General features: G+C 51.9%; 10 protein-coding genes across 10 annotated transcripts; 5 read left to right on the top strand and 5 right to left on the bottom strand.

Moving 5' to 3' along the window:
- The first annotated feature begins 4 nt into the window (after positions 1–4).
- On the top strand, positions 5–2,244 carry ASPVEDRAFT_43380 (uncharacterized protein). The gene is made up of 2 exons (XM_040812807.1): positions 5–1,246; positions 1,297–2,244. The coding sequence occupies exons 1-2, from the start codon at positions 200–202 to the stop codon at positions 1,972–1,974; spliced, it is 1,725 nt and encodes a 574-aa protein (XP_040669654.1). The 5' UTR covers positions 5–199; the 3' UTR covers positions 1,975–2,244.
- Positions 2,245–2,633: 389 nt separating this feature from the next.
- ASPVEDRAFT_43378 (uncharacterized protein) lies at positions 2,634–5,290 on the bottom strand. The gene is made up of 4 exons (XM_040812806.1): positions 5,100–5,290; positions 4,895–5,048; positions 4,423–4,842; positions 2,634–4,373 (listed from the first exon to the last, which is right to left on the bottom strand). Exons 1-4 carry the CDS (start codon positions 5,251–5,253, stop codon positions 2,918–2,920), a joined length of 2,184 nt encoding a protein of 727 aa, XP_040669653.1. The 5' UTR covers positions 5,254–5,290; the 3' UTR covers positions 2,634–2,917.
- Positions 5,291–5,635: 345 nt separating this feature from the next.
- ASPVEDRAFT_152326 (uncharacterized protein) lies at positions 5,636–7,560 on the bottom strand (the record flags this gene model as incomplete). Its single annotated transcript, XM_040808295.1, has 7 exons — positions 7,301–7,560; positions 7,130–7,242; positions 7,014–7,074; positions 6,913–6,960; positions 6,817–6,856; positions 6,345–6,767; positions 5,636–6,283 (listed from the first exon to the last, which is right to left on the bottom strand). The coding sequence occupies exons 1-7, from the start codon at positions 7,468–7,470 to the stop codon at positions 5,636–5,638; spliced, it is 1,503 nt and encodes a 500-aa protein (XP_040669652.1). The 5' UTR covers positions 7,471–7,560.
- Positions 7,561–7,945: 385 nt separating this feature from the next.
- On the top strand, positions 7,946–9,744 carry ASPVEDRAFT_762879 (NAD(P)H-dependent oxidoreductase). Its single transcript, XM_040816337.1, has 3 exons — positions 7,946–9,021; positions 9,078–9,617; positions 9,670–9,744. Exons 1-2 carry the CDS (start codon positions 8,106–8,108, stop codon positions 9,557–9,559), a joined length of 1,398 nt encoding a protein of 465 aa, XP_040669651.1. The 5' UTR covers positions 7,946–8,105; the 3' UTR covers positions 9,560–9,617; positions 9,670–9,744.
- Positions 9,745–10,379: 635 nt separating this feature from the next.
- On the top strand, positions 10,380–12,344 carry ASPVEDRAFT_43377 (uncharacterized protein). The gene has a single exon (XM_040812805.1). The coding sequence runs from the start codon at positions 10,476–10,478 to the stop codon at positions 12,276–12,278; it is 1,803 nt and encodes a 600-aa protein (XP_040669650.1). The 5' UTR covers positions 10,380–10,475; the 3' UTR covers positions 12,279–12,344.
- Positions 12,345–12,735: 391 nt separating this feature from the next.
- On the top strand, positions 12,736–13,755 carry ASPVEDRAFT_43376 (N-acyl homoserine lactonase family protein). Its single transcript, XM_040812804.1, has one exon. It carries the CDS (start codon positions 12,751–12,753, stop codon positions 13,672–13,674), a length of 924 nt encoding a protein of 307 aa, XP_040669649.1. The 5' UTR covers positions 12,736–12,750; the 3' UTR covers positions 13,675–13,755.
- A 64-nt stretch (positions 13,756–13,819) lies between these two features.
- On the bottom strand, positions 13,820–15,138 carry ASPVEDRAFT_85309 (fungal specific transcription factor domain-containing protein; the record flags this gene model as incomplete). The annotated part of the gene is made up of 2 exons (XM_040817679.1): positions 13,820–14,716; positions 14,785–15,138. 2 exons carry the CDS (start codon positions 15,136–15,138, stop codon positions 13,820–13,822), a joined length of 1,251 nt encoding a protein of 416 aa, XP_040669648.1.
- Positions 15,139–16,019: 881 nt separating this feature from the next.
- On the bottom strand, positions 16,020–18,137 carry ASPVEDRAFT_54191 (uncharacterized protein; the record flags this gene model as incomplete). Its single annotated transcript, XM_040814898.1, has 2 exons — positions 16,020–17,621; positions 17,655–18,137. The coding sequence occupies 2 exons, from the start codon at positions 18,135–18,137 to the stop codon at positions 16,020–16,022; spliced, it is 2,085 nt and encodes a 694-aa protein (XP_040669647.1).
- Positions 18,138–18,864: 727 nt separating this feature from the next.
- On the top strand, positions 18,865–20,240 carry ASPVEDRAFT_85307 (uncharacterized protein; the record flags this gene model as incomplete). Its single annotated transcript, XM_040817678.1, has 3 exons — positions 18,865–19,195; positions 19,249–19,357; positions 19,418–20,240. The coding sequence occupies 3 exons, from the start codon at positions 18,865–18,867 to the stop codon at positions 20,238–20,240; spliced, it is 1,263 nt and encodes a 420-aa protein (XP_040669646.1).
- Positions 20,241–20,311: 71 nt separating this feature from the next.
- ASPVEDRAFT_891047 (uncharacterized protein) lies at positions 20,312–23,454 on the bottom strand. The gene is made up of 4 exons (XM_040818509.1): positions 22,476–23,454; positions 21,902–22,416; positions 21,274–21,631; positions 20,312–21,220 (listed from the first exon to the last, which is right to left on the bottom strand). The coding sequence occupies exons 1-4, from the start codon at positions 23,132–23,134 to the stop codon at positions 20,452–20,454; spliced, it is 2,301 nt and encodes a 766-aa protein (XP_040669645.1). The 5' UTR covers positions 23,135–23,454; the 3' UTR covers positions 20,312–20,451.
- Positions 23,455–23,983: the final 529 nt, after the last annotated feature.

Below are 23,983 nucleotides of genomic sequence, written 5' to 3'. Positions count from 1 at the left end.
GCAGTGGTGACGCTGACTCCGCATAAAACAAAAGGACGAAAAAAGCAAGGGGAATAAAAGATGAACTGGTAAAAATGGGGGAGAAAAAAAACAAATACCCCACCCCCCCGGTACAGTGCTAGTTAGGTCCCCGTCTTGCTCATCTGTCCAACCGTCACAGAGAAGCCTCTCAAGCATGGAAGCCTTCACGCTTCTCACCATGGCCCTGGCGGCAGTTCCAACACTCTACCTAATTTACCTCTCCATCCTCCCTCGCCCGCTGCCCGGAATCCCCTACAACCCTTCCTCCCCACGCAGCCTCCTCGGCGACATCCCCGCGCTACTCACGCATCTCTCCACGACCCCCACAAACACATTCACAACCTACACAACCAGCCTAATGCGCCAGCTCGGCAGCCCAGTGATCCAAATCTTCCCGAGGCCCCGCTTCCTCTCTCTCCTTCCCGGCGGTGGCAGCAGCAGCAACGCAAGCGTAATGATCCTCGGCGACTACACAACCGCCTACGATGTCTTCGTCCGACGAACCCGCGAGTTCGACCGGTCTCCGAGCATCGGGCATATGCTGCTGGGTTTCATCCCGCGGAACCATATCCACCTGCGGACGAACGGGACGTGGAAGGCGCAGAGGCGGTTGTTTCTGGGGTCCATAGGGAAGGGGTTTTTGTTTGGCGTGTTGGCGCCTGTTATTGGGGAGAGAGCGGAGCGGTTGGTGGAGAGCTGGAAACGGATGAGTAGACTCGCGAAAGGGAGGCCGTGGAGTGCGCAGAGGGATTTGTATTTGCTTGCGCTGAGTGGCGTTGCGGCGTTTACTTTTGGGGGGTCGTTTGAAGAGGGGCTTGAGAAGGAGGTTGGTGCTGGTGGTGGGGGGGAACCATCGGAGACAAGTGAAGGGGAGGAAATGTCAGACGGTGGGGGTTCTGATCAGCCTGTTGAGTTCGCAGAGCAGGGCATCCCTGATATCTACCAGGCGAGCCTTGAGATAACCAGGACGATGGGCGAGTTGCGCGGGAGTCTGATGCCGCGAGTGAAGTGGGAGATTGTGCGCAGGAGGGCACGGCTGAAGTGGGCAAGAAAGGTCATGAAAAACACCGTCAACTGCGAAATAGCCAAAGCAGTGGACAGACTCCATCACAACCGAGAGACGACGCCAGAGTCTGCGGTGGAGCATATGGTGGCGCACGAGAGGGACCTGGCCAAGAAGGAAGGAAGAAGACCTGATTATTTCTCGCCGGTCATGGTGGATGAGGTGCAATTGTTTGCCTTTAATAACCCTCATTGTGGGCTAACTCTGCTCAGATCACCGGCTTCATGATCGCCACATACGAGACCACCGGCTCGACCCTCTCCTGGGGGTTCAAATACCTCACTGACCTGCCGTTCATCCAAAGCAAACTCCGCCAGGCTCTTGAACAGGGCTATCCCGCTGCTGCGAAAGAAAGACGATGCCCCTCGATCAGCGAGATAAACGACACCGACATCCCCTACCTCGACGCCGTCACTGAAGAAATTCTCCGCTTCGCAAACCCCGCCACGGGTGTCGACCGGCAGGCTATGGTGGACACCGAAATCCTCGGTCACGTCGTTCCGAAAGGCACCATCGTAGCCTGCCTACTCCCCGAACCAGCCCTAATAAGCCCGCCCGAAATCGCCAAGAATCCTTCCCAGAGATCACCATCAACAGACAGCCATTCCTGGGACGATCCGGACTTGGCACCCTTCCGCCCCGAGCGGTGGATCTCACACGGGCAGCTTAATCTAGACGCCGCGCCGCGGGTGGCGTTTGGATTGGGCCCGCGGGGTTGCCCTGGTAAGAGGCTGGCGTACATGGAGATCAAGGTAGGGTTGGTATCGGTGATGTGGAATTTTGAGATGTTGCCGTGTCCTGCCGAGTTGTCGGGGTATGAGAAGGTGGTCCTTGCGACGCAGAAGCCAAAACAGTGTTATTTACGGCTGAGGGAGATTGACCGATCCTAGTGGCTCTTTTGCGTGGTAGTGCTTTGAACCTGTGCCCTGCTTTCAACCTGAGGTGAAATACTTTGCGAATTGAATCTATTACTTTCAAGGTGTATGGTGTTCCCGCTTGTAGGGCTGGATTTTAAATAGCACTGTTCAAGTCCTCTACAACTAACCATACTCTACGGAGTATATTACTACGGGAAATATCTCCGAAATGTCAACCCATACACAGACCGGATGGGTTCAGTTACACAGATATGTCTGGCCAACGAAGGGGATAGACACCGCCACGATAGAAGTTTAGATTTTATAGCTTCTTAAACTAGGCTACTTCTGTATCTATATTCTATTATTACTATAGACTAGCTACTCTATCTCTCTCATTAACTAGGAACTTGAGTAGTATCTAGTTATAATTTCTTATAATAATTACCTGTATTTTAAACTAGCCCCTAGATTGCTAAAAGAAACGTGTGATTCTATACAAAGGTTCTACATGGTGGTGCCGGTAACATCAATGTGCCCGATTGGTAGTGGAAGCCTTGATATCTTGTATATCTATTACTAATTTCCCGGCTTAATTATATATAGGAATATAGATAATTATAGATTTTAGTAATAAAAATACCAGAAATTAGCCTTCAGCCTATATTTCAGGATTTTACATGTAGTTAGGGCTAAATTGGACCCGACAATCACACGCATCACCCACCAACTTGCAAACTACCGAATACCGCAATCTCGTTGATTACCCTGATAACAGAGGCCCTTGGCAACGGCTGCCATCGTGGGGACAGGATGAAGACCAAAAGAAGACGCGCAGCTATCGCACAGTCTTCACGGCGCTCAAAGGCCTCATCCTTACCCAACCCTAACGCTTCGATGTCGAATCGCACAGCAGCATTAAGCAATGGTATCATCGAGAGACCAAGTACATGTTTAAGCCATCTGTAATCTATATTCATGTGAAATGGCTGGTAAGAAGATTATACACATCGTTGTTAGCGGCCTCCGCCCCAAACGCTTCATACAACAGACTATCGTTTATAAACGTCAAGCCATCACCATAGAACTCCTGACTCGGTGATGGATGTTCCCAGCCTTGGCCATGGATATGACCACCATGAATCGGAGTACCAAGCCCTGTACCAGGCACAGATGCTGCGTCAACGGCAGCTTTGTTATACCCGACGGTCTCGTGGTTGTAACTATGCGCCGGCTTCACGTAGTCTTCAGCAGCAGCCTCCGCCGTCATCTTGGCCAGCATCTTCTCCAGGCCTGCCGCAATATGGTGAAGGACATGCCGATCCGACGTGACCGAGCTCTTCAGCAGTATAACCATGTTCTCTAGCAGCCGCGACACGTTCACGTAGCTGTGCTCAATGTTGAAGCCCATGATGCGGTTCCACTTCGTGGCGACCTTCATCAAGAACACTGACGCAAACGCAATCATGGTGTGCACATACAATGGCGTCCCAACGAGCGCTCGTCGCATATCCTCCTCTTCCAGTACAAATGTCAAGATACTCGCTGCTGCTGAGATGGCTATATTCGTGAGCTCCTTGCGCTCCGTCGACAGCCGGCCCGAGTGCAAACTCACCCCCCTTACGGCGAGGATATTGAGCTGTAATTTTGCAAAGTAGCTGTAGAGGATGATGCCCTTGGGCGGGAACGTCCCAATGAACCCGCTTGTTTGCTGTCTCGCGTACCACCGCATCCGCCACTGCTCAATCTCGAGGTTAAAATTCCGGACATCCATCAAATCTTCCTCCGAGAGCATCGAAGCATAGGAGTCATACGAGACGCTCGTTGTCGCTGTGCGAATCGCGCGCGGGTCAGGGAGACGCCGTTCCGCAAACCGGTCGTATACCCGCGTCAGGATCTGCATAAGAGAAACCTGCGACAGGATTCGCGCATCAAGGGTGTTTGCAAAAGGCGACGCGAGGAAGAGCTCGTGCTCGCGAATCTGAGTGGACTCGGCGATCATCGGAGGACGGCCGTAGGCGATACTGAAGTGGTGGTCGCATACGTACAGCATGTACCACAGCCGTGCCCGGAGAAAGTGTTCGCGATCGCCTTCGAGGGCTTTTGTAAACGACTGGTGGATATTCAACTCTGTCGCGATGCGGATGGCATGCCCAGACAACTTCCACGAAACGTCTGATAGCCAAAATGCAGCGATGCAAAGACCCCGGACGTCGTCGATACTGTGGTACCGGGAGAACATGGACGAGGATATCAGTGACAGAAACTCTTTATAGCACTTGTCGAAGGTGTCGGCACTTGTTGGAAGATGTAACGCTGTAACGGCGAGGATCGTTGCCGTCAATAGTTCTGATGATTTGCGGATCGAGTTGAATGAGGGATGTGTTTGCTCCAGACCGACCCAGAGATAGTGATTTAACGAGGTGTGGAATCTGATCAAATCAGCACTGGACTTTTCTCGCAGGGGGTCAACGTCCTCACGTTTTGTACAACTCTTCCGCTTCGTATTCGGTTATCACGCCCCGCGAGATGAAATCGTTCAACTCGCCCTGCGCGCCTGCGTGTGGTCTTGCGGTTTTAGCCTTGTTACTGCGAATATTCCTCAACCGGGTCACTTCGTAGAGGCTTCCCATCGGCTCCTCCACAGTGACAGCCCCGTCCCGGTGATCGCCATTGGGAGCTGGTTCAAGGGAGTTTTCTCTCGTCATGGCCATTTGGGTATTGTCCTCTCGAGTTGAAAGCCCAGCCGGACTTGTCGTGCTCAACGGCGTACTGGTAAGGGGAATGTGGACGGAGTGGCCGCCATCCGGAGATGTCGAATGTGATTGCTTGAAGGCAAGTAGAGCATCTAAGCTTTCTCTCATGCGCTTCATTTCCTCTGTCATGGAGTCCATCTTCTGCCTATAGGTTGCACGTCAGCGCAAGTTCCAGTATACCTGATGGTGTGCCTTACTCGTATCTGTCAGTGATACCAGTGGCTGCTCCGTCGCCAGCTGCATATGATGCAGGCCGAAAGATGCAATGCGCCTTTCTCCGCAGGCATTGTCGACATTTCCGGTCTCCTGGAAACACCTCGCATTTCATCTTCAACTTCTTGCACTCGAGACCTTGACCTCAGTTAGCTGTTGTGATTGTCAGGGTCTGTCGCTGAAGCCTACAAGCCTTGGACTTGCGCCCCGGTCCCCCAGCAACCATAATTTTCCCGCCGGACATAACGCCCTTCTGTTTGTGGTCTGTCTCAACTTCTGCAGACGACGACGAGTTCTTCTTGTCAAGGCCATTTTCAATCCGTGTCTCTTCAATCGCGTCCATTTTGGGTAGTTGTGAAAAGAGAACGTGTTGCTCTCGTGATGGGCCCCGGGAAATCGGGAAATGGCCGGCTTTTTGGAGACCCCAATCACCCTTGCGCCCCAGAGTCTGACTCGCTGGTCGGCGGAGAAAGCGGGGTAAGCGGGAACGTCTGGAGACGAAGCGATTGAAGCACGAGTCAGGCTTAGTTTGGCGCCGGTTATGCCAGCATGCGTCGGGAACCCCATATCCACCGGGCCAAGTCTTCAGTTACAAAGACACAGATACGAGAGGAATTTGTATGATCCTATACGCATTTTATGACGATGTGTGTGAAACGTAGTAGAGTGTTTATGATTATTTATGGGGTTTTTCTGGAACGCATGGTTTGTTTGTAATGCGCACATCAAACTTGATATTTGAAGGCTCCAGTGTTGGCCCTGCCGACTGACTGCCCTTCATCATGACCAACATTCTTCTCAACATGGTCGATCGACATTTTGGCAACTCCCGCCTCTCCGGTGTAAGAGGGCGCACTATCGTCGAACCGTTTGTTATCTTTCTTCAGGACGAAGCTCAAGATCACAGTGCTCGCCACAGTCACTACCGTCAGGGCCAGGTTGACAGACCAGGCGGTCGTGTAACGCGGTCCATCACTGTCCGGGTATAGGTATGGCGTCCAGACGAGAGCAAGGTTCCCGATCGAGTTGTTCATGGCGAGACTAATGGCGCGCTTCTTCTGAGGTCTAGCACCGATGTTGGCCATCCACGCATTGCTAATCTGGAAGCACCCGTACGTCCCCGGAAGCATCAGGAAGAGGGCGAAGTAGCGAGCCCCGATGTTGGTAGTGGCCATGGTGATGATGATGCCAGCGATTGCAACCAAACTGGGGTAGATTATATGCGGCGAGCGTGTGCTGCTTCGGTCGGAATACCATGTGTTGAAGAGACAGAACGCGGCGGTGAAAATATAAGGCGGCGCGGTCAGGAGCAGAGTATGGATGGTCGAGAATCCGAAATTCTCGACGAGCGTCGGGAGAAAGTTGGTGAGAGACTGGTCAGGGGTTAGCACTGGCACTCGAAGGTATTGCAAGTTGGCAGAAGGGGGAACAAACAGCCACGGCTTGCAAGCACATCTGCCCAAGAATGCACAGCCAAACCCGGTGGTCTTGGGCGGCCAGCTTGAATGCTGTTTTGGTGCTGATATCTTCCTCTTCACTACCCGCATCTTCGACAATTCGCAGAATTCCAAGTGCCTTCTCCTCCTCCGACAGCCATTTGGTCGTCGCTGGCCAATCGGGGATGACAAACCCGGTGATAATGGCGAAAAGGACAGTGGCCGCGCCCTCGATTATGAAGAGCCAGCGCCAGCTCGCCATGTCGTTGTTCTTAAAGGCCGCAGCTATGCCGGCAGCGAAGAGACCGCCAAATGCACCAGCCACCATGGCCGCGCAGAAGAATATTCCCAGGCGCAGGCCCAGCTCCTTTCGGGTGTACCACCCACTGAACAGAAATGCGCAACCGGCGAAGAAGGGCGCCTAGGCAATGTTAGGACGACATCGTCTATGTACGTCAAGGAGTGCATACCTCGGTGACTCCAAGGAATAACCGGGTGGCCGCCAGTCCGCTATAATGCACGTAAGAATACTCGTCAGGATAAATCCCAGGATAGATTTCACACACCCGAAGCCTTGAACAGCGCCTGTAGCACCACTAACAACGCCCCATGCGCTGCTTCTGTCAGCACACTCCAAATCGTTCCTTAGATCGTGGATGGAACTTACATCATACAGCCGGAGAGATAGAGACTCGGTCGGCAGTAGCTCAAAGCCATGTTGCTAGGGACTGGGAAGTATGATTATAGTCGCGCCATCATGGTAGAGTCTGAACAAAAACTCACCCTGCATCGCGATGTACCCGATGAAGGTTATGCTGAGTACAACGTTGTATTCAACACCCTTCAATCCCAGATCATCCTCTAGGCCTTGAACTCGAGCCTGGGGCAATGCGTTTCTGTCGACGTAGTTCAACAAATACATAATAATCGATCGGACTGTTAGACCTTGCGGACCGGGGTGCTTCTTGGTTCGGGGGACTCACAAGGATTGGTAGAAGTCGAAAATCGACTTTTCTTAGGAACTTTTTCTCCCGTCTCGCTCGTTCCTCCGGCGGCCATGCTGAAACAATAGCGGTGTAGTCGACCGCGGCCGATGCCGTTGCGATCTCTTGAGCGGCTGCCATGTTTCTGAATATCTTCGGCGGCCAAGATGTTTGGAAATGCTAGGAGGGAGAGAGGAGTAGACGGGAATGCAAAATTGCCTTCCATATTTTACACAGGGAAACTATCGCCAGACGGCGATGATCTTATATTCCACTCGGAGTATCTCAGCCAGCGACCAACAGGCTGCCAGTGCTGTGCTTGGCTCCTCGTCTCTCATATCCTTCCTGGGGTATCCGGGGTAGCCCCATTCCCCAGACAATCCCCGTTCCATTTTTCCGGGGTCGGGCGACGTCCGGGAAATTGGAAAATACAACATCTCGTGTCCTACTACTAGTATGTGTGGGCCTAGCTCCGGGGTTGTCCCCAGCGTTGTTGGACTAAGATCGTCGGCCGGGTCTGGAAATCTCGGGAAATCGGTCAAAAAGCCGTCGCTCTAAGTCTGGAGAGACAGACATACGTGAGGGGTCGAGTCACGAGAGATGTGATAAAAGCGTAGGGCCGCGGTGATTCGAACACACTCAAGTCCAAAGCTTTGTTGACTATAAGAGTAATCCCTCCTCCATCACGAACATTGACCACTTTGCCTAGGACGCATTGTCGATCTTCACCCTCCACTCTACAAATACAACCACAACTTCGAGCACAAATTATCAAAATGACGAGTCTATCCACTAAGCTCGCAGAGCGTGAAAGGGCTGGCAGGCCTATCCAGGTCGGCATCATCGGGGCTGGAAAGTTCGGCTCCATGTTCATTTCACAATCTTTCCGCACAACTGGAATCCATCTCGCGGGCATCGCTGATCTCTCCAAAGACCGCGCTCTTGCCGCTCTTAAGCGCACGGGGTACCCCACGGACAAATACGATGAGACCTGCACCATGTCTGTGTCCAATGGCATCAAGGCTGGGAAGACTGTTATCACGACAGACTCTACGGCTCTTATTGCAACACCTGAGATAGACGTTGTGCTCGAGGTGACTGGCAACCCGGCAGCCGGCGTTCGGCACGCCCTTTTGTGCTGTGAGCACAAAAAGCACATTGTCATGGTTAACGTGGAGGCGGATGTCCTCTGTGGCCCCCTATTGGCGCGACGCGCCCAAGAGGCTGGCATCATTTACTCCATGGCATACGGCGATCAACCAGCCTTGATCGCAGAAATGGTCGATTGGGCACGCACAGCTGGTTTCGATGTTGTCTGTGCTGGCAAGGGAACCAAGCACCTACCCCAGTACCACTACTCAACGCCGGCGACTGTGTGGGACAACTATGGCTTCACCAAGGAGCAATTGGACTCTGGTGACTTCAACCCACAGATGTTTAACTCGTTCCTTGATGGCACGAAATCTGCGCTGGAGATGGCCGCTGTTGCCAACGGTTGTGGTCTGAGCCCACCTTCAGGCGGGTTGATGTTCCCTCCCTGTGGTGTGTGGGATCTTCCCAACTCCTTGAAGCCCAAGAGCGACGGCGGTCTTCTTGACAAGTCCGGGACTGTTGAGGTTGTCTCATGTATGGAGACTGACGGCCGCTGGGTGTTCAACGACTTGCGATGGGGTGTCTATGTGATCATCAAGGGTGAGCCGATCGCTTCTTCTTCTTCTTATTTCATGCTGACATTGCTATTCATTAAGCCCCCGGCGAATACCAAAAGGAGTGCTTCAAGCAATACGGTCTCAAGACTGACGCCAGCGGTTGGTACGCTGCGCAGTACAAGCCTTACCACCTCATCGGTCTCGAGCTCGGCGTGTCAATCGCGACCATCATGGGCCGTGGCGAGCCCACTGGCCAGACCAAGACCTGGTCCGGAGATGTCGTGGCCACCGCCAAGCGCGACCTTGAGGTCGGCGAGAAGCTGGATGGCGAGGGTGGCTTCACTGTCTACGGCAAGCTTATGACCGCGGAGGACTCGATGGCCATTGAGGGTCTGCCCATTGGCCTGGCGCACGGATGGATGCTGAAGCGATCCGTCAAGAAGGACCAAGCTCTTAGCTGGGAAGATATCGAGTACACCGAGACCGCGCCGGCCGTGTCTGTGCGAAGAGAGATGGAGGCCATCTTCAAGAACGAGTTCCAGGCCAAGGCGAATGGCGTCAACGGCACTCATTGGAACTAGAGTAGAGTTAGGCGGGTAAAAGGTAAGCCCAAAACAGCGGCAACTGTAGCCGACCAATGTGAGAACAATAAGGCCTTCTAAGCTTATTCCAGTGTTAATGTTCTAAATAGGATAAAAATTAATATGCGTCCACCGCTTATGGCATCTTGACGGCGAGAAGACCAAGATTTATCCAAGAGTCACAATTTGAGCACTTCACGCTTCTAATATATGGCCAGACGCCTTTGAATTATTAGGTTTGGACGGAATTTGGCCCGACTGTTTAGACAGCCGCTAGTGGTGTGGGCTAAGAAGATTCCAAAGTACTGATAACAGAGTTATATAGATTTAGTAGTTAACGTAAATCCCGCGCGGAAGGTAGTTTTCTCATCCACCCCACTGCTATACAAACTTTTGATTCTAATAACCCAATGAATTCTTATTCAAATTTATTTTGTTTTAGTACAGAATACTATTGCAAAATATGGTATCTTAAAGGAAGATATTAATAACGTTAATAAAACTGGCTGCGCTGCTCAGGCGTGACATGGTAACAATCAATGCATGCTGGTACAAATATATATATATGTATATATCGAAAGGAATCAACCATGAAATTCACGAGCGGTATTAGCCAGTCTGCAAGTATATAGTAACGTTGTGGAAGTGTCCTCGGGCTTGATATTCTGGCCATCAAATTGCAATTAACGCAACGAAATCCGGACTAAGAAGTGTTGTGGTTAGTCTGCCGGGGAGCGCGTGTCGATTCTGACAGTACTTTGTGCGTCTAAAGCTGCGCTATTGATGCAACTATTTAGCCGTCACCCCGCTGCGCCACCTTCAAACATCAGCCTCGTCGATCAACCATCCAAGAACTTCCCTGAAATATCTATAGTCCCTGCCCATCGCCTAGCAGAAGGGGCCAGGGTGAAGCAAAATGGAAGATGGTAGTCCCTCAACCTACGGGGTGCCACCTCCGACCAGCCATGCCGCCCTGTTAATTGTTTTCCTGTGGGAGTCAAACACGGCCAGCCAACGCGACCTGGTGGCCCATTTTCAGCAATCGTGCACTGAAGACGTCGACATTTGCGTCTGGTGTCCATCTCAAGCTGTCCTGCGGTCGGTCGCCGCGCAGGGATCCCGCCGCGACAGCCTAGCCAACATCCATGCAGTTTCTATCCTCGCCTACCGCGCGGGATGGTCGGGTCTCGTCGTGGCCGATCGGTTGACTGCGCGCCAGCTGCGAGGGGAAGCCCACCTCGGGGAACGGGACTTTGTGACAGTCGTCATGGTGGCCGTGCGCCGGATACGGATCGGCGAGCCGGCCAAGGACCAGGGTCAGGGCCAGGTTAGGGTGATTGCAAGGCGCAGCGGTTACGCAGAGCGCAAGGATGGGGTATTATTACGGACATTGAGCACGCTGGAGCTGCCAGCGAGACTACTCGGGTACAACGAAAACACACCCCTCATATTCGACGAGTTAGGGCTGGAGCTTCAAGATCCGGGGCGGCCAGTCTTTACGCCGGATCAACCGGGGCTTCTGGCCCATGAGGAGGTAAGGATGGCCGCTCACCAGGCGCTCTCAATGCAGGGCCATCTGCCACCGGAACTGCATTCGCCTATTCTACGCGCAGCCGAGGACGATATCGACGAGCCCATCCCCGAGCTTCCACGGCCGACATCGCCACGGGGAAAACGTCGCGATCTGTTCTTGTTCTTCCCGACCACCAACTCCACCCGCGATGACACCGATATGATGGTACAGTATCTGATTGCACGCGCCAAAGCACGGCTCACGGGAGATGAGTATCTGATCGCGCAGCATCTGCGACTGCGACCATGGCCATACGCGCGGCCCATGTCCCGCTGCGATCTAATGCGTGTATGGGCCGGTGTCAATGAACATTATCTTCATGGCCTTGCGCAGCCGATCCCAGAAACCGACCCTGAATCAGCCCAGTTTGTGCTCATGTGGAATGACATTGACTCGGACCGGCATGCTATCATCCAAGAGCCACTGGACACCATGATGCGGCCCCGGACCCCGAATACCAACCGTGTGAGAGCCCAGATCGACAACGGGGAGCCGCTAGACTGTCCTCATGAGATCCTGCACAATCCGGGGAGGTCCTTCTATGTAGACGTGCCCGAGTGGATCTCGGTCGATCCGGATCTCTGCTGGGCGCGATTCTTCTACCTCACCAACCAGATTACTTCAGAGCAGGACCAGGCCCTCCGACGTGAGTTGCTCAGCACGAGCGAGGACCGCGTCAATGCAGGAGATGACCCCCAAAAGGACGCTGTTTTCATTCCATGGCAGAGGGATACCCCGGATGGTTCGCTAGACAGCGTGTGGAGCATCTTCTGGAAGATTTGGCAGTATGAACGGGAGCACACCACGCACTACACCGTCGCGGGAAGGCAATGCGGCATAGCATGCTTCATCGACCAGCAATCGCTTGTCGACCATACGGTGCTTATTGTCGACGGGGACTATGCAGCTTCAGGGGAGAGTGCGCTCTATAACAGGCTTGGGCTTAACAAGCCAACCAGCCTCCGAGGATTCAGCTATGCTCGGGTCAAAGCTAGGGAAGCCCAATGGGCTTTTGAGCAAATTCGGTCTCACTCCGTGTTCCTTGATGAGATGAACCTGACCAGCGAGACTCAGTCCCATATTAGGCCGGATTGGCCGGCTGAGCTTGTACGACAGTTCATGGACTCTGATTCTGATTCGGATTGACCGCCACTGTATGAAACGGATGCATTGTAATGCTCTATAAAATGATATTGATATTTCAATCACCGGAAAGGAAATGTAGAATGTCGTAGGTAGTGAACGATCTACAGTAGGGTATTACCATCCGCGAAGCGCACCTCATGTCGAGCAATCTAGTAGGAGGTCTGCAGTATATTATTTTTAAGCGCAGAGAATAGAGTATTTTGCAAGAACAAGTCCAGCCCTTGCCAATTAGCTGATTCAAAGACACAGCGATCATGAAACGAACCCCAGCTGTATGACAGGAGTGTAGATCTTGTCTAGAAAGACAAGACGTCTTCTATCTAATTGATAAGCTGTCGGCCGGGCCTTAAGCATTCTCCACAAGCAAACCCACGCCACTCGGCATTCGGTACTCGGTGGTCGGCGCTGAATTGCCCTCCTTCTCCCAACTCCCCCGAGCCCTCAGAACTTCCCAAGATATCCATCCATGACCATGGCCTCCGTCGGCGACAGCAGCAATGCTGTGGAATTAACATTCCTCACAACTGGGACTGTCCGAATCAGACCGTCGATGCGCTCTCAGCCTGCTGAGGGTTACGCTCTGCTGCGCCGTTTCCGGTCAGTATGCGACAGGAACTGGACAGAACCGATGCCTGTTGGTGTCTTCCTTATTCACCATCCAGAGGGTATTTTTCTGTTCGATACAGGGCAGTCACCCTGCTGCAACGACAGCGGCTACTTCCCTCGTACAGCGCTGTTCAATAGCCTGCTTAGCGAATTCACCATCGAACACAAGGATGGAATTCTGGAACAGTTGCATCGGCAGGGGCTTAGAGCGACTGATCTGAAGGGAATCATCTTGAGCCACCTCCATAATGACCACGCAGGTGGCCTGGAAGACCTTATAGGCGAAGCCCCGGACCTCCCAGTCTATATCAGTCGCGAACACTGGGACGCCTTCGGGAAACATCCGCTATTTGCAAGTTTCGAGGGCGCAACGCCGAATCACTGGCCTGAGTTTACACCGACGATTGTGGATTTCCAGGATGGGCCACTGGGGCCGTGGGCGCAATCCCATCTCTTGACAAGCGACGGTAGTCTTGCTCTCGTGGACACCTCGGGCCATGTACCGGGCCATATGGCGTTGGTGGTACGCAGCCATAGCGAAGACAAGATGCCGGTGACTTATTTTCTACCTGGGGATGCAACATACGGCATTGATGTGCTGGATAGAGAGGAGCCGGACGGGATTAATGACGACCCAATGCGCGCACTGCAGACTTTGCGGACTATCAAGGAATTTGCGAGACAGACTGAGGTAGTTGTGCTTCCTAGCCATGACAACGATACTCCTAGACTGCTTGCTGAGCGAGTTGTATATCGGCCGGATGCTGGGAAGGGGGATGTACAGGGGTAGCGTGGCTATATTATTCTGTATGGGGAGAGCCTATTGGCTCCTTCTTTATCTTATTTTACAATATATTGTTTCGCTATGCCTTGGAATCGACCATCCTCTGAATCCCGACCAATCCAGCCTGCGGAGTGAGGGGAATGTAAAGCACTTAAAAGTCGATAGACTGGGGAAAGTCCCCCGTGTCAAAGAAATCATCGGCCGACCAGTCGATTAAAGAGCTCTCGAAAGCCAGCAAGTCCATCGCACCATTTCTGGGGGAATTATTCTCGTAATCGTCCAAGAGACCGAGGTTGGGTGAAAAGTGGGTAGGAAAAGGAAACAGCAGGCTACTGTCAATTGCTCCAGTACTAGACTCCAGATAGCTGCCTGTATTAACAGGTGGTGGCTCTGATTCTCGTAATGCATCCGACTCAGCTCTAAGCTTTGATATCTTCTGCAGTACCATATTGGATCCACCATATTTGACATGGAGTGCTTGTAGGACCTGGCATATGACGTCTAGTTCGTGTTCTCGCAGGCGCTCCTTTGCTGCAGATTCAGTCCGATGGAAGATCTGCGGAATTGCAGCGAGCATGAGGAAGAAACCGTGAACTGAGTTAAGGCGAGGGCTGTCTTCATGGAGGTGGATTTCCTCGTAAAGACGAACTATACAAGAGGATGCGGCGATACTGATTAAAGACACGGGGGTTTGGCGGTTCTCAGCCCTATCGGCCTGAAACAGGACAAGCAGGATAATAGCAAAATAGATGATGAACATTTCATTTCCGGGTTTGTCGTATGAATTGCGGGATCCGTCCGTGCTGTGTAGTTTCAGTGGTAATGGGACCGCTCGATGCCAATCGGCCAGCGCATTCACGATGTCAGACAGCTGTGATGTTTCGGGTTCAATAATTTGTCTTAATATTAGCAGAAGCCTAGTGACCTGGTTAAAGGTTTGCAACGGCAGGCTATCCAGGTCGGAATGCGCAGGAAGCTGAACATCCTGACAACGGCTTTGAATCAGGCATGGCCGTCCCCAGCAGGCAGCCTGGAGTACATCACTATTCTAAACGCCAAAGAAAAGAAAACGGCAGTTAGCGGTATAAAAGTGCTTATATTTATAGAGGAACTAACCACCAGATACCACCATACTAGTCGGCAGGAATTCGAATCCCGAAGACCAGAATATGTCTTTTCGTGATGCAAGCCAAGCTGTAAGGCTAAGCGCATAGCAATTCCTGCCCAGTGCCATGGTCCATCCAGACTAATGACAGACGGCGGGCGCAGACTCCAACAGGAGGTGATTGTTATGGCCTTTAGTAATGTTGTAGTGTCGCTGCCGCTACTCATATAGATGGCTTCCTTGGCCTGTTGGTAGAGAGCATATGGCAGTTGCAAGTCCTCGACTCTGTCGATACGGCGAGCAAGACTGCCGGCTAGGAGAAGCCCCTTCTGAAGAAGCGGCGGCGTATCTCGTAATTGTCTCATATTAATAAAAGGGTATATATGTCCCCAATGCTCAGAAAAGCAATCAAGTAGCGCCAGGCGCAAGGGGTCGTCAAGGGGGACAGAGACATGGCTATACCTGCTCTGAAGTTGCTTCTCGGTGCTTTGCCAGCCGCGCCACGACAAAGGGTACGGATTGTTCGGAGGGGTCTCTTCGTACAGCACCGAATCCGAAGAAATAAAGCTTTTTGACTCGGTTGTCGTTTGGTCTCCCGCACCTGAGGAATGCACAGGCGAGGCTATTCCTTGCTGGCTGTCTGTCCGGCGGATACTATCTCCTACAGGGCGGATAGGTCGAGTTCTGGTTCGACGACCCTGGCGCTGGCTGCACAGAGTACACCTGGTTACCAACAGTCCTAATTTTAGGGCTTTCAAGATTGAGAACTGACACGCAGGGCTGGTTCATCCGTCTACAGTTACTACAGGTCTTGTCCCGCGAGAGCTGTAGATCGCAGCGAACCTGGCATATTTTAGCTGGACAACCCACTTACACGTTGCAAGGACAGGATACCTTGCGCTCATGACAAATGACACAGATAACCTGAGCCCGCATGCGAGGAAATGCAGGCCGCTCCATGTTGGGAAGCTTCCAGGCAGATGGAACGAGTAACGACGCTCAACAGGCCGAGGCTGCAGCCAAACCCAAAGAGGATTGCCAAGATCACACTGACTAATACTGTGTGACCAACTGGGCGCTCCTATTGGCGGGTGCCAATATGGAACATCTGGTTTAAACTAAAGCAGATGGAAGGAATGGGTGATCATATGCAATGCCATGAATTTCTAGATGTTGAGTAGCACGATATTACCAATGCAACCCAATATATTTCAATTTACATAGCGAGACTACAAACCATCAGGCGTTACTCATACCATTCCAAAACATAGGACGTGACCTCCGTTTGCCAGACGGCAAGTCGCAGCGTCTCCCCATCTTGGTGCACATCCGCGGGCGCGTTAGAGCCCACCATCTGCGTGCCATCGCCCCAAGCCATTAATGCTCCGTTTCGTTTAAGCATCCAGTCTCCCCTTCCCAAACCTCGTGAGATAACTACACGCCCCCTCTTATTCGCCTCATACACCGCCAGGTCAAACAGCAGCGTTTTCTTTTCGGCCACGTACACTGCCCGGTACACATCGACTGAAAAGTCCACCGCGGTCAACGCGGGTTCCTTGTAGTGCTGCGGGTTCTTCGGACTCCATGGCCGAGCGTAAAGCCGTTGGAAGCCGTTGGCCACATTCAACCGGGCGAGTGGCAGCAGAGCGTTGGCCTGCATGGGGGTGCTGAGAGCATAGTTGCCCTTCTCGTCAAACAACGTATCGCTGCGCGCGTATGTAAAGCCTCCGTTCTGGATTCGGGGAGCGAGGTTATTGTCAGCATATGCGAGCAGTCCTTGGAGTGTTTCCGTGTCGCCCATCTCAGATGCCAGCGCGGCGACCCAGCCGAAGTCTCCGCCCTGCATGATCCTGGTTATATTTTCAGACTCCGCCGCTCTTGGGTGCATCTGGATCTTGACAGACAGCGTGCCATCTTCGTGGCGAACTAGGGCTTTCTCCCGCTGCGCTGGATAGTGCTCGTTCACAAAGTCAGGGTTCCATGCGTGCATCAGAGTCGCGCACCACGCATCACTCCAAGCACCGAGACTGGGCATGACCTGGTTGATATGCTTCACGACGAGGGACCTATAGTCCCCATTGGCATCAACACTACCCCCATACTTTTCCCATGCCTTCAAGTACCCCTTTGCCACCTCACCAGCCGTGTCCGTGCCGTCACAACTCAGCTCATCGTTCAGACGAAACCCAAGAATAGGCGGCTGATTACAGATCTGGAAAACGCACCAGGGCTCACAGGCGACACCCAGATATCCTCCTTCTACCATGTTCCAGTACACCCGGTCATTGAGGGACTTCTGGTCGTACTCGAAGTGGAACTCGCCCGCTTTCCCCCAGAAATACGGCTCGTACTCCAATGTCAACGCCCCTGGCTTGGTGTACCGGTCGTCATCAAACAGACTATTGTATAGCAGCACCAACGTCTGCAGATAGGCGCTGTACATTATATTGTCCTTCTCAATGGGGTTCGCGATCGGTTGGCCCCTTGGTGTGTCGAACGCGCCCCCACCTGTACTCGCATCCCGCCAGTAGTACCATACATCAGGCTCGCACATCTTCTTGATTATGCGCTCGAACGTGGATTGGAAGACACCAGGAGCCGCTGGGAGCCGGTGAAAGTGAGCCAGGGCGAGCGCATATGCGGCGTACGAGAGTTGGAAGCGGTAGGCGCCGAATCCGTCGTTGAGATCGCTGGGGCCCATCATGTTGGACCAGTCGCCTTTTAATTGCCGCGATAGGTTCCCGATATGGCGGATGCTAGCGACCTGCTTCTTGTCTAGTATCTGAAGGTGCTCTTGCCCCGATGTGACTGGGGTGGTAGCCGCTGCACCGGAGTTTGACGAATTCAACTCCAAGTCCAGGTCCAGGTCCTGTGCTAGTGCTTTCTTAATGCGCGCAGTCAGATTCTCCACGTCCAGGCTGCCATCAATGTGGTCAAGAAGACGACCATCGGGAGCATGTATGTACGTGAACGCGGTGTGTGGCATCGTATAACCATCTGGAGCGGTGAAGTCCCCTTTCCGTGTCGAGAATACATGGAAGGCCTTCTTGACGTTTTCAATTTGATCAACAGTCCCTGTTAAACCGGTGAAATGCGAAGAGTAGCTGAGCAGAAACTTTGCCATCTGCTCTGGGGTATCTCGCTTAGGGTCTACGGAGATGTAAAGAGCATTGATCCTGTCTGCATCGCGTCCGAGATGGTTCAGAGCGTCTGACAAGCGCTCCAGGTTGCGGGGACACACCAGCTTACAGTGGGTGAAGCCGAAGAAGACAAGGGCGTATTTCCCGTGGTAGTGGGCTTCGGTCACTGAGTGTCCGTGGTGATCTGTCAAGGAAAATGCAAACTTGGGGGCGTTTGTTGCCATGGTCAGTGTTTGCGTCAGTGTATGCTTCAACTCTAGGGAGATAAAGCGTATTAGGCATCCTTTTATCTTCTTTAAGTGGCGAATCTAGCTAGAGCTGTAATATTTGCCCGCGCCCATCACGGACCGATTCACTGCGTCTCAACAGTTCACCACCAGAGCTGATTGGAGCTTTTCCCTTTGTTCATCTGCTTCACCGCACGGCTAGTGCTGTGTCAGCCATAGATGTGCATGGTCTGTTAATATTTCTTTGTTTGAACAAAGAATCCAGAGCAGGGGTACGGTGTGGAGCACATGGACATCAGCTGAAGCCATTCGCTTGTGCAGTTGCATGCGTGGCTCGTTGATTCAGCTCCGGCCGAGCTCTCTACAATATCAAAACCGGCTTGTTATCAATTGCTGTCTGGTATTTGTAACTGTTGTTGTTCCTATAGTACAGGTGTCATGCCGCCCACAGTGCACGCGAACCCTACCACCTACTAGTCAAGTTCAACATGATATCAAATGCAGAATTCATTATCTGTCCGACAGAATGCAATATATCTTCCAAATAACCCACCCTGTTGTCAAGCCATGTAATATAAAGCTGTTTACTATATCACTGATGTTACTGCATCAATAATCCTCATCTCTGAATGAGCCTTTTCAGTATAGCCGAGGTCCGTACTTCGGGTACAAACACCCCCTCTTATATACGCCATGAGGAAGGAGTCAACAGCTCACCTTCATCATGTCCTCTGCCTTTCGGGTAGTTGAACACTCTGTTAATGCGCAGCAGATCCGAGAGTATCCCGCCGCGACGGCAGGCAGACAGGAAGATGTTCTCCAGCTGGCAGTCAAACAATACGTGCCTCTCAGCAACCCCGACCCTCAACCAGGCGACCTGAGCATCATCGGTGCCCATGCAAATGGCTTCCCGAAGGAGCTATATGAGCCTTTGTGGGAAGACATATACCACCGCTTGAAAGCGAAAGGTATTAGGATCAGCGGAATCTGGATCGCGGATGTCGCCCACCAAGGCCAAAGTGGGGTAGTAAATGAAAGCAAGCTCGGGAATGACCGTAATAATCATCTATCTATCTTCGGGGAGTAAACAACTGATATATTCTGTTAGCGTCGGTTTTGGATCACGCTCGAGATCTTCTGTTGATGATCAACCAGTTCCGTGAACAGCTGCCCAGACCTATTGTCGGGATTGGACACAGCGTCGGAGCAGTTCAGCTGTATTTTCCTCCTTATATTCAATATTCCATCTGGTATCGTGTATCTAATGCTTCCTACAGAATTGCCCTGTCTCTGCTACATCCCCGGCTCCTCCAGTCCCTGGTTCTCATCGAACCCCCTATGTCACCCATCGCGATCAGCCAAGGCGCCCTGGCCACGATCAAAGCATCCACATTCCGGAAGGATCTATGGCCATCCCATGACGCAGCCAGAACGGCTATGCTGCAGAAATCGTTCTACCAGCGTTGGGATCCTCGGGTGTTCGACCGGTGGATCGAACACGGGCTGCGCGATACCCCGACTACGCTCCATCCCGAGCCCGGGGCAGTGACACTGACGACGACAAAGTCTCATGAGGTTCTCACATATCTGCGTCCGTTGTACGAGACACAGCATGATGCAACTGGAATCTGTAAACCCGATAAACTCGCCTACCCCGATCTTGACCCAACAAAGCTTGCCCCGGATAGCGTTGGCTATAACGCCGGTGTGGATTTTGTGTGGCAGAATCTACCGACATTACGGCCCACGGCACTTTATATTGTCGGTGGCGCGAGTCACTTGGGGACGTCGGAGCTGCAGACGCTGAGACTGGGTCGGACAGGCACGGGGGTTGGGGGGAATGGGGGAGCCCGAACTGCGGGCGTCGGCCATGTCACTATTCCCAATGGCGGACACCTTCTTCCCATGGAGATGGTCGAGGGTACTGCTGTGGCTGCTGTAGAGTGGCTAGCACTGCATGTGCCGTCGGTGCTGCATATAGACGGGGAGTTTGAGAGGCGCTGGAACAAGCTGACCGGGGTCGAGAAATCGACGCTGGACGAACGGTGGTATACTATGGCGAGCTCGATTGTAGCCAAGTCCAATGGATCGAAATTGTAATTATCCTCTGCAATAGGTTGATGTTGACAGAGCTGTGTTGCCAGTTACATGCATAATTTCCATCCAATATGGTCATTCGTAGTTTTTATAATATAAACTAGCCCGAACTTGAGTTAAATTTGTAAGTACAAGATAAGAGGCGTAACACGCTCATGAAGACGGGTTGAAAATCCAACCATTTCCACCTGTGATACATGCATTCATCTCAACATTAGGACTGAAATATTCGAGGAGTCGCCACCTCTTTTGACGTAAATGTGCAATGCGCATATTGGTTTCCATGATCCTCAGTATTCGTCCCATTCAATGATTCGCCTCGCACTTCTCCCCACATCACGGGCTTCAAAGACGCGCCCTCATCTCCCGGTGGTGGATGGCATGCGGCACTGAGTGCAGCGCTGCGGTACGAAACAAGAGGCATATTTGACCGAAGGCGGCGGAAGCCGAACCCCAGGAGGGCTATCATGCACGATCCTCCGATGACGATGGTTATAAACATTGGAAGAGGCGACCAGCCGCACGCTGTAGTCTGGTCCTCGGTGTTGAGAAGCCTGTTGCCGTGCACGTCAAAGCTGTTGATCTTGACCAGAAAAATACACTGCGAGAGTATCCAATGCATAAAGACTGACACTCCGATCAAAGGAATACTATATCGATATGGGAGACTGAGATAATATGTTGATCGTTGCCCCCCCTTTGGCCAAGTAACTCGAAGAGTCTTTCGCTGATTCGCAAAATCATTGTATTCAGCGACAGCAAGAATCGATGTGAATAGACCGTTACAAAGAAGATATAATGCTGAAAATACGAGCTGTGGTGTGTTGGCCAACAGCGATAATAGAATGCTGTCCGCGCCGTCGAAGAAGAGGGCAGAGCTGTTTGGGTTTCCCATTCCCAGGTTCGATCCGACACTTCTGGCAAGTCGCGTTCCAGCAGATCGGTAGTACAGGTATATAGATACAGCCATACATGCACACAATCTGGAATTTATCAGCGGATGTTTCATTTGTCGGGGTCGGGGGGAGGGTAATACGCGGTGTAAGTGGAGGCCCAGCGTTTCCAGGTAGCAGCGCCGAACCACCTCTTCCGCCTAGGGAGCAGTTGAGGTAGCGGCAAATGAGAATCGGTGTCATGGGACGGATTAATATTGATGGTATCCAAAGCCGAGGCGCGTCTATTGCGGGACTGAAACCCGGATATAATGTCGCCACCCTTCGTGTTCGGGTCCGGTCTGTCTAGAAAAGACGAGAGTGCGTCGCCAACAGTCAAAAAGATCTCTTTATGATCTGTCCTCGCGGCCAGATACATGCAAAATACTTTGACCATGTTGCACGCTATGACTGCGATGCATATTGCTGGGCTGAAGTAGAACTGGCAATGTTGACTCGCGTCTTTCGTCATGCAGCCAGATACGGCAATTAGCGGTAGCTTTGAATCCGGATTCAAGTATTCAACAGCGTTGTAGACACTGTTATTGAACGACCTGTCCTCGCCCCAGTACGATACTGAGTCGGCGTCGATGCGAAATTCGATCTGCGCAGCCCAGGAATAATTCCGCCAGTTAGACGGCGTCATGAGAAATTCACCCAAGTGGATTTCATCCGGGTTCTGGTTGAAAATGAAGGCCAGCAGCGTGCCCATGTCGCTTGACATATTGGTACGCTGGGTATAATCCACGGAGTCAGACCAAGAGGAGTAATCAGTAAACTCCCTTATGTCGGTCCAGGTGTTCGCCTCCTTGTATTTGAAAGACCACCCTGGATAATTCCAGTTTCCAGCATGGAGATAGCTCATGTTTTGGGCTGAATTGAATCCGATTGCATCTGCCAAGCTCGTCCCTGTCGAGGTATAGGCATAAGCACTATAGGCCCCATCCAGAGGAAGAAGACTTGAAAACCCGCGCAGACTGTCTCTCGCTGCCAGTAGGAGGAGTGTACCTGCCTTTGTATTGTACTCCACATCGTACCTTTCAATGCATCCTAACAGGTCCTTCTCTGTGAAAGTGCCGTTGAACATTTCAGCTTGTATATCGCTGGCAGTAAACCCGACATATTGAGAGAATGAACGGGCCTCAGGCTCATCCTTAACAAGAGATTCACTTTTCGCAAGATCTTGTGGTACTACGACAATTCCGTACTCAATAGTACTGATGGACGAAAATATAGCTGCGTTATACCTAGTATCTAATTAGTACTTCCTGGTCTGTATGTGGATGGGATCAATGCCGTGACGAACAGCATGTGGATCGGAAACGAGCTGATAAACAGTAAAGCCCAGAGGATCTTTCTTTTATTGTCCATAATAGCAAGGTTTCTGGTACTTAATACGCCGATATCTAACCACTGGCGTCGTGAATGGGCTCTATCAACATCGGCTCGGGACGGTGCAACTAAACACTGCATGACATAGTTGCTGGCAGCAAGTAAGGCAGTACTCAGCATGTTAATTATAAAATGCATAGCAGTAGTCCAGCTATTTGTCACTGAGCAACTGCCTTCATAAAGCTCTGTATATGTGAAATATTTATCACCAGATGACCTCGAATACCCCACACCTACCGCAATGATTGTGAGGATCGCATTGAGAGTCAGAATTAAGGCTGTGCCCCAGGCACAGAGCATGGCCCCTTTTATCCATTCTTGCCCTGGCTCGATCTCTCGTTTAAAGAGTGGCAATGGGATGTTTTCGAGACTCGACTTCGCCTCAAGCCTCGAGAATAGATGCTTTGCGTTCCGGAAGTAGCCCTGGAGACGGGCGTAGTCGAGTCTCTGGGAAATATGTGGAAGGATTGACCCTTTTGGATGTTCTTCATGGGCTGTTGTTGCAGTGGAGGTGCCCTCATCTTCGGACTCGGAGTAATAGAAAGTGGGTACATCGCGGTCGTAACCTGACATTGCAGATAGTCCGAGTAACAAGATGCGAGCAAGAAATGTGAAGTACAGCAAGGATGTCGGCCAGAACTAAAGGGTGCCGTGTGAGGCCTATGGGTCATCTAAATATATCCAACAATTCTCACCATCGTGAGCCTCCTTCAAAAGTACTAAACAAATCAGAACCTTTCCAAGAGTCCGCATTTCCAGGGTCGGAAATAATCGACAGCTCATTGCCTTTCAAGAGGCGCACTGCCACCAGTACACGTTGCCAATGATACATCACATTCGGAGGTCCTACAATATCAATAGAAAGATGAATAACCTGTAATATATCAGTTGACTATACAAAATAGGGATTGTAGGTCGAGGTAATACCTGAACCGAGTGATGAAAGGCCTACGAAACGCTGAGCTCAAGGGGTCCAGGTCATCCCGTAGAAGGAATAGCATATCGAGATGGTAATTATGATCGTCACTCGGCTGTACTAACTCTTTCTGACACACGGACATAGCAACAAGCCAAGGCAAGGCTGATACTTCTCCCTCATGTGAACCGTGGCGGAGTGCAGCATCACAGTGCCCGGCGTTCTGCAGGGGCTGAAGTGCTAATCAGAATCATTCATACCTTGCCCAGTGGGTCTCTGAACCCCATGAACTGGAACATCACGAGGGGAATAATCTGTTGTACGCTGGATACCCGTATCATCACACCTGTCTCCCTTGGACTCGCGCTAATCATGGCTGCTGCCCCCTAGTGAGATCCCATCTTGCCCTAGCAGAGTGTACCCGTTCGAGTTCATCGATGCCCGGGCTCTTCTATCCACTCCTAACCTTCTGTAGTCCTGCATACTCTCGTCATCGCGTCTGACGG

Source organism: Aspergillus versicolor (assembly GCF_001890125.1).
Source record: "Aspergillus versicolor CBS 583.65 unplaced genomic scaffold ASPVEscaffold_7, whole genome shotgun sequence".
NCBI classification, from domain to species: Eukaryota; Fungi; Ascomycota; class Eurotiomycetes; order Eurotiales; family Aspergillaceae; genus Aspergillus; species Aspergillus versicolor.
This window is presented reverse-complemented; position numbering and strand designations above follow the sequence as displayed.

Bases quoted from the DNA above. Each gene is read 5' to 3' on its own strand.
- ASPVEDRAFT_43376 (XM_040812804.1), top strand. From the start codon at position 12,751: ATGGCCTCCGTCGGCGACAGCAGCAATGCTGTGGAATTAACATTCCTC.
- ASPVEDRAFT_43378 (XM_040812806.1), bottom strand. From the start codon at position 5,253: ATGGACGCGATTGAAGAGACACGGATTGAAAATGGCCTTGACAAGAAG. The intron at 5,049-5,099 runs GTAGGCTTCAGC...ACTGAGGTCAAG, and splicing joins GGGGCGCAAGTCCAAGGCTT to GTCTCGAGTGCAAGAAGTTG. The intron at 4,374-4,422 runs GTGAGGACGTTG...TGATTTGATCAG, and splicing joins GCGGAAGAGTTGTACAAAAC to ATTCCACACCTCGTTAAATC.
- ASPVEDRAFT_891047 (XM_040818509.1), bottom strand. From the start codon at position 23,134: ATGTCAGGTTACGACCGCGATGTACCCACTTTCTATTACTCCGAGTCC. The intron at 22,417-22,475 runs GTTCGTCACGGC...ATTAGATACTAG, and splicing joins TCGTTTCCGATCCACATGCT to GTATAACGCAGCTATATTTT. The intron at 21,632-21,901 runs GTACCAATATGT...GCATGACGAAAG, and splicing joins CTCCGTGGATTATACCCAGC to ACGCGAGTCAACATTGCCAG.
- ASPVEDRAFT_43377 (XM_040812805.1), top strand. From the start codon at position 10,476: ATGGAAGATGGTAGTCCCTCAACCTACGGGGTGCCACCTCCGACCAGC.
- ASPVEDRAFT_43380 (XM_040812807.1), top strand. From the start codon at position 200: ATGGCCCTGGCGGCAGTTCCAACACTCTACCTAATTTACCTCTCCATC. The intron at 1,247-1,296 runs GTGCAATTGTTT...AACTCTGCTCAG, and splicing joins CGCCGGTCATGGTGGATGAG to ATCACCGGCTTCATGATCGC.
- ASPVEDRAFT_762879 (XM_040816337.1), top strand. From the start codon at position 8,106: ATGACGAGTCTATCCACTAAGCTCGCAGAGCGTGAAAGGGCTGGCAGG. The intron at 9,022-9,077 runs GTGAGCCGATCG...CTATTCATTAAG, and splicing joins TGTCTATGTGATCATCAAGG to CCCCCGGCGAATACCAAAAG.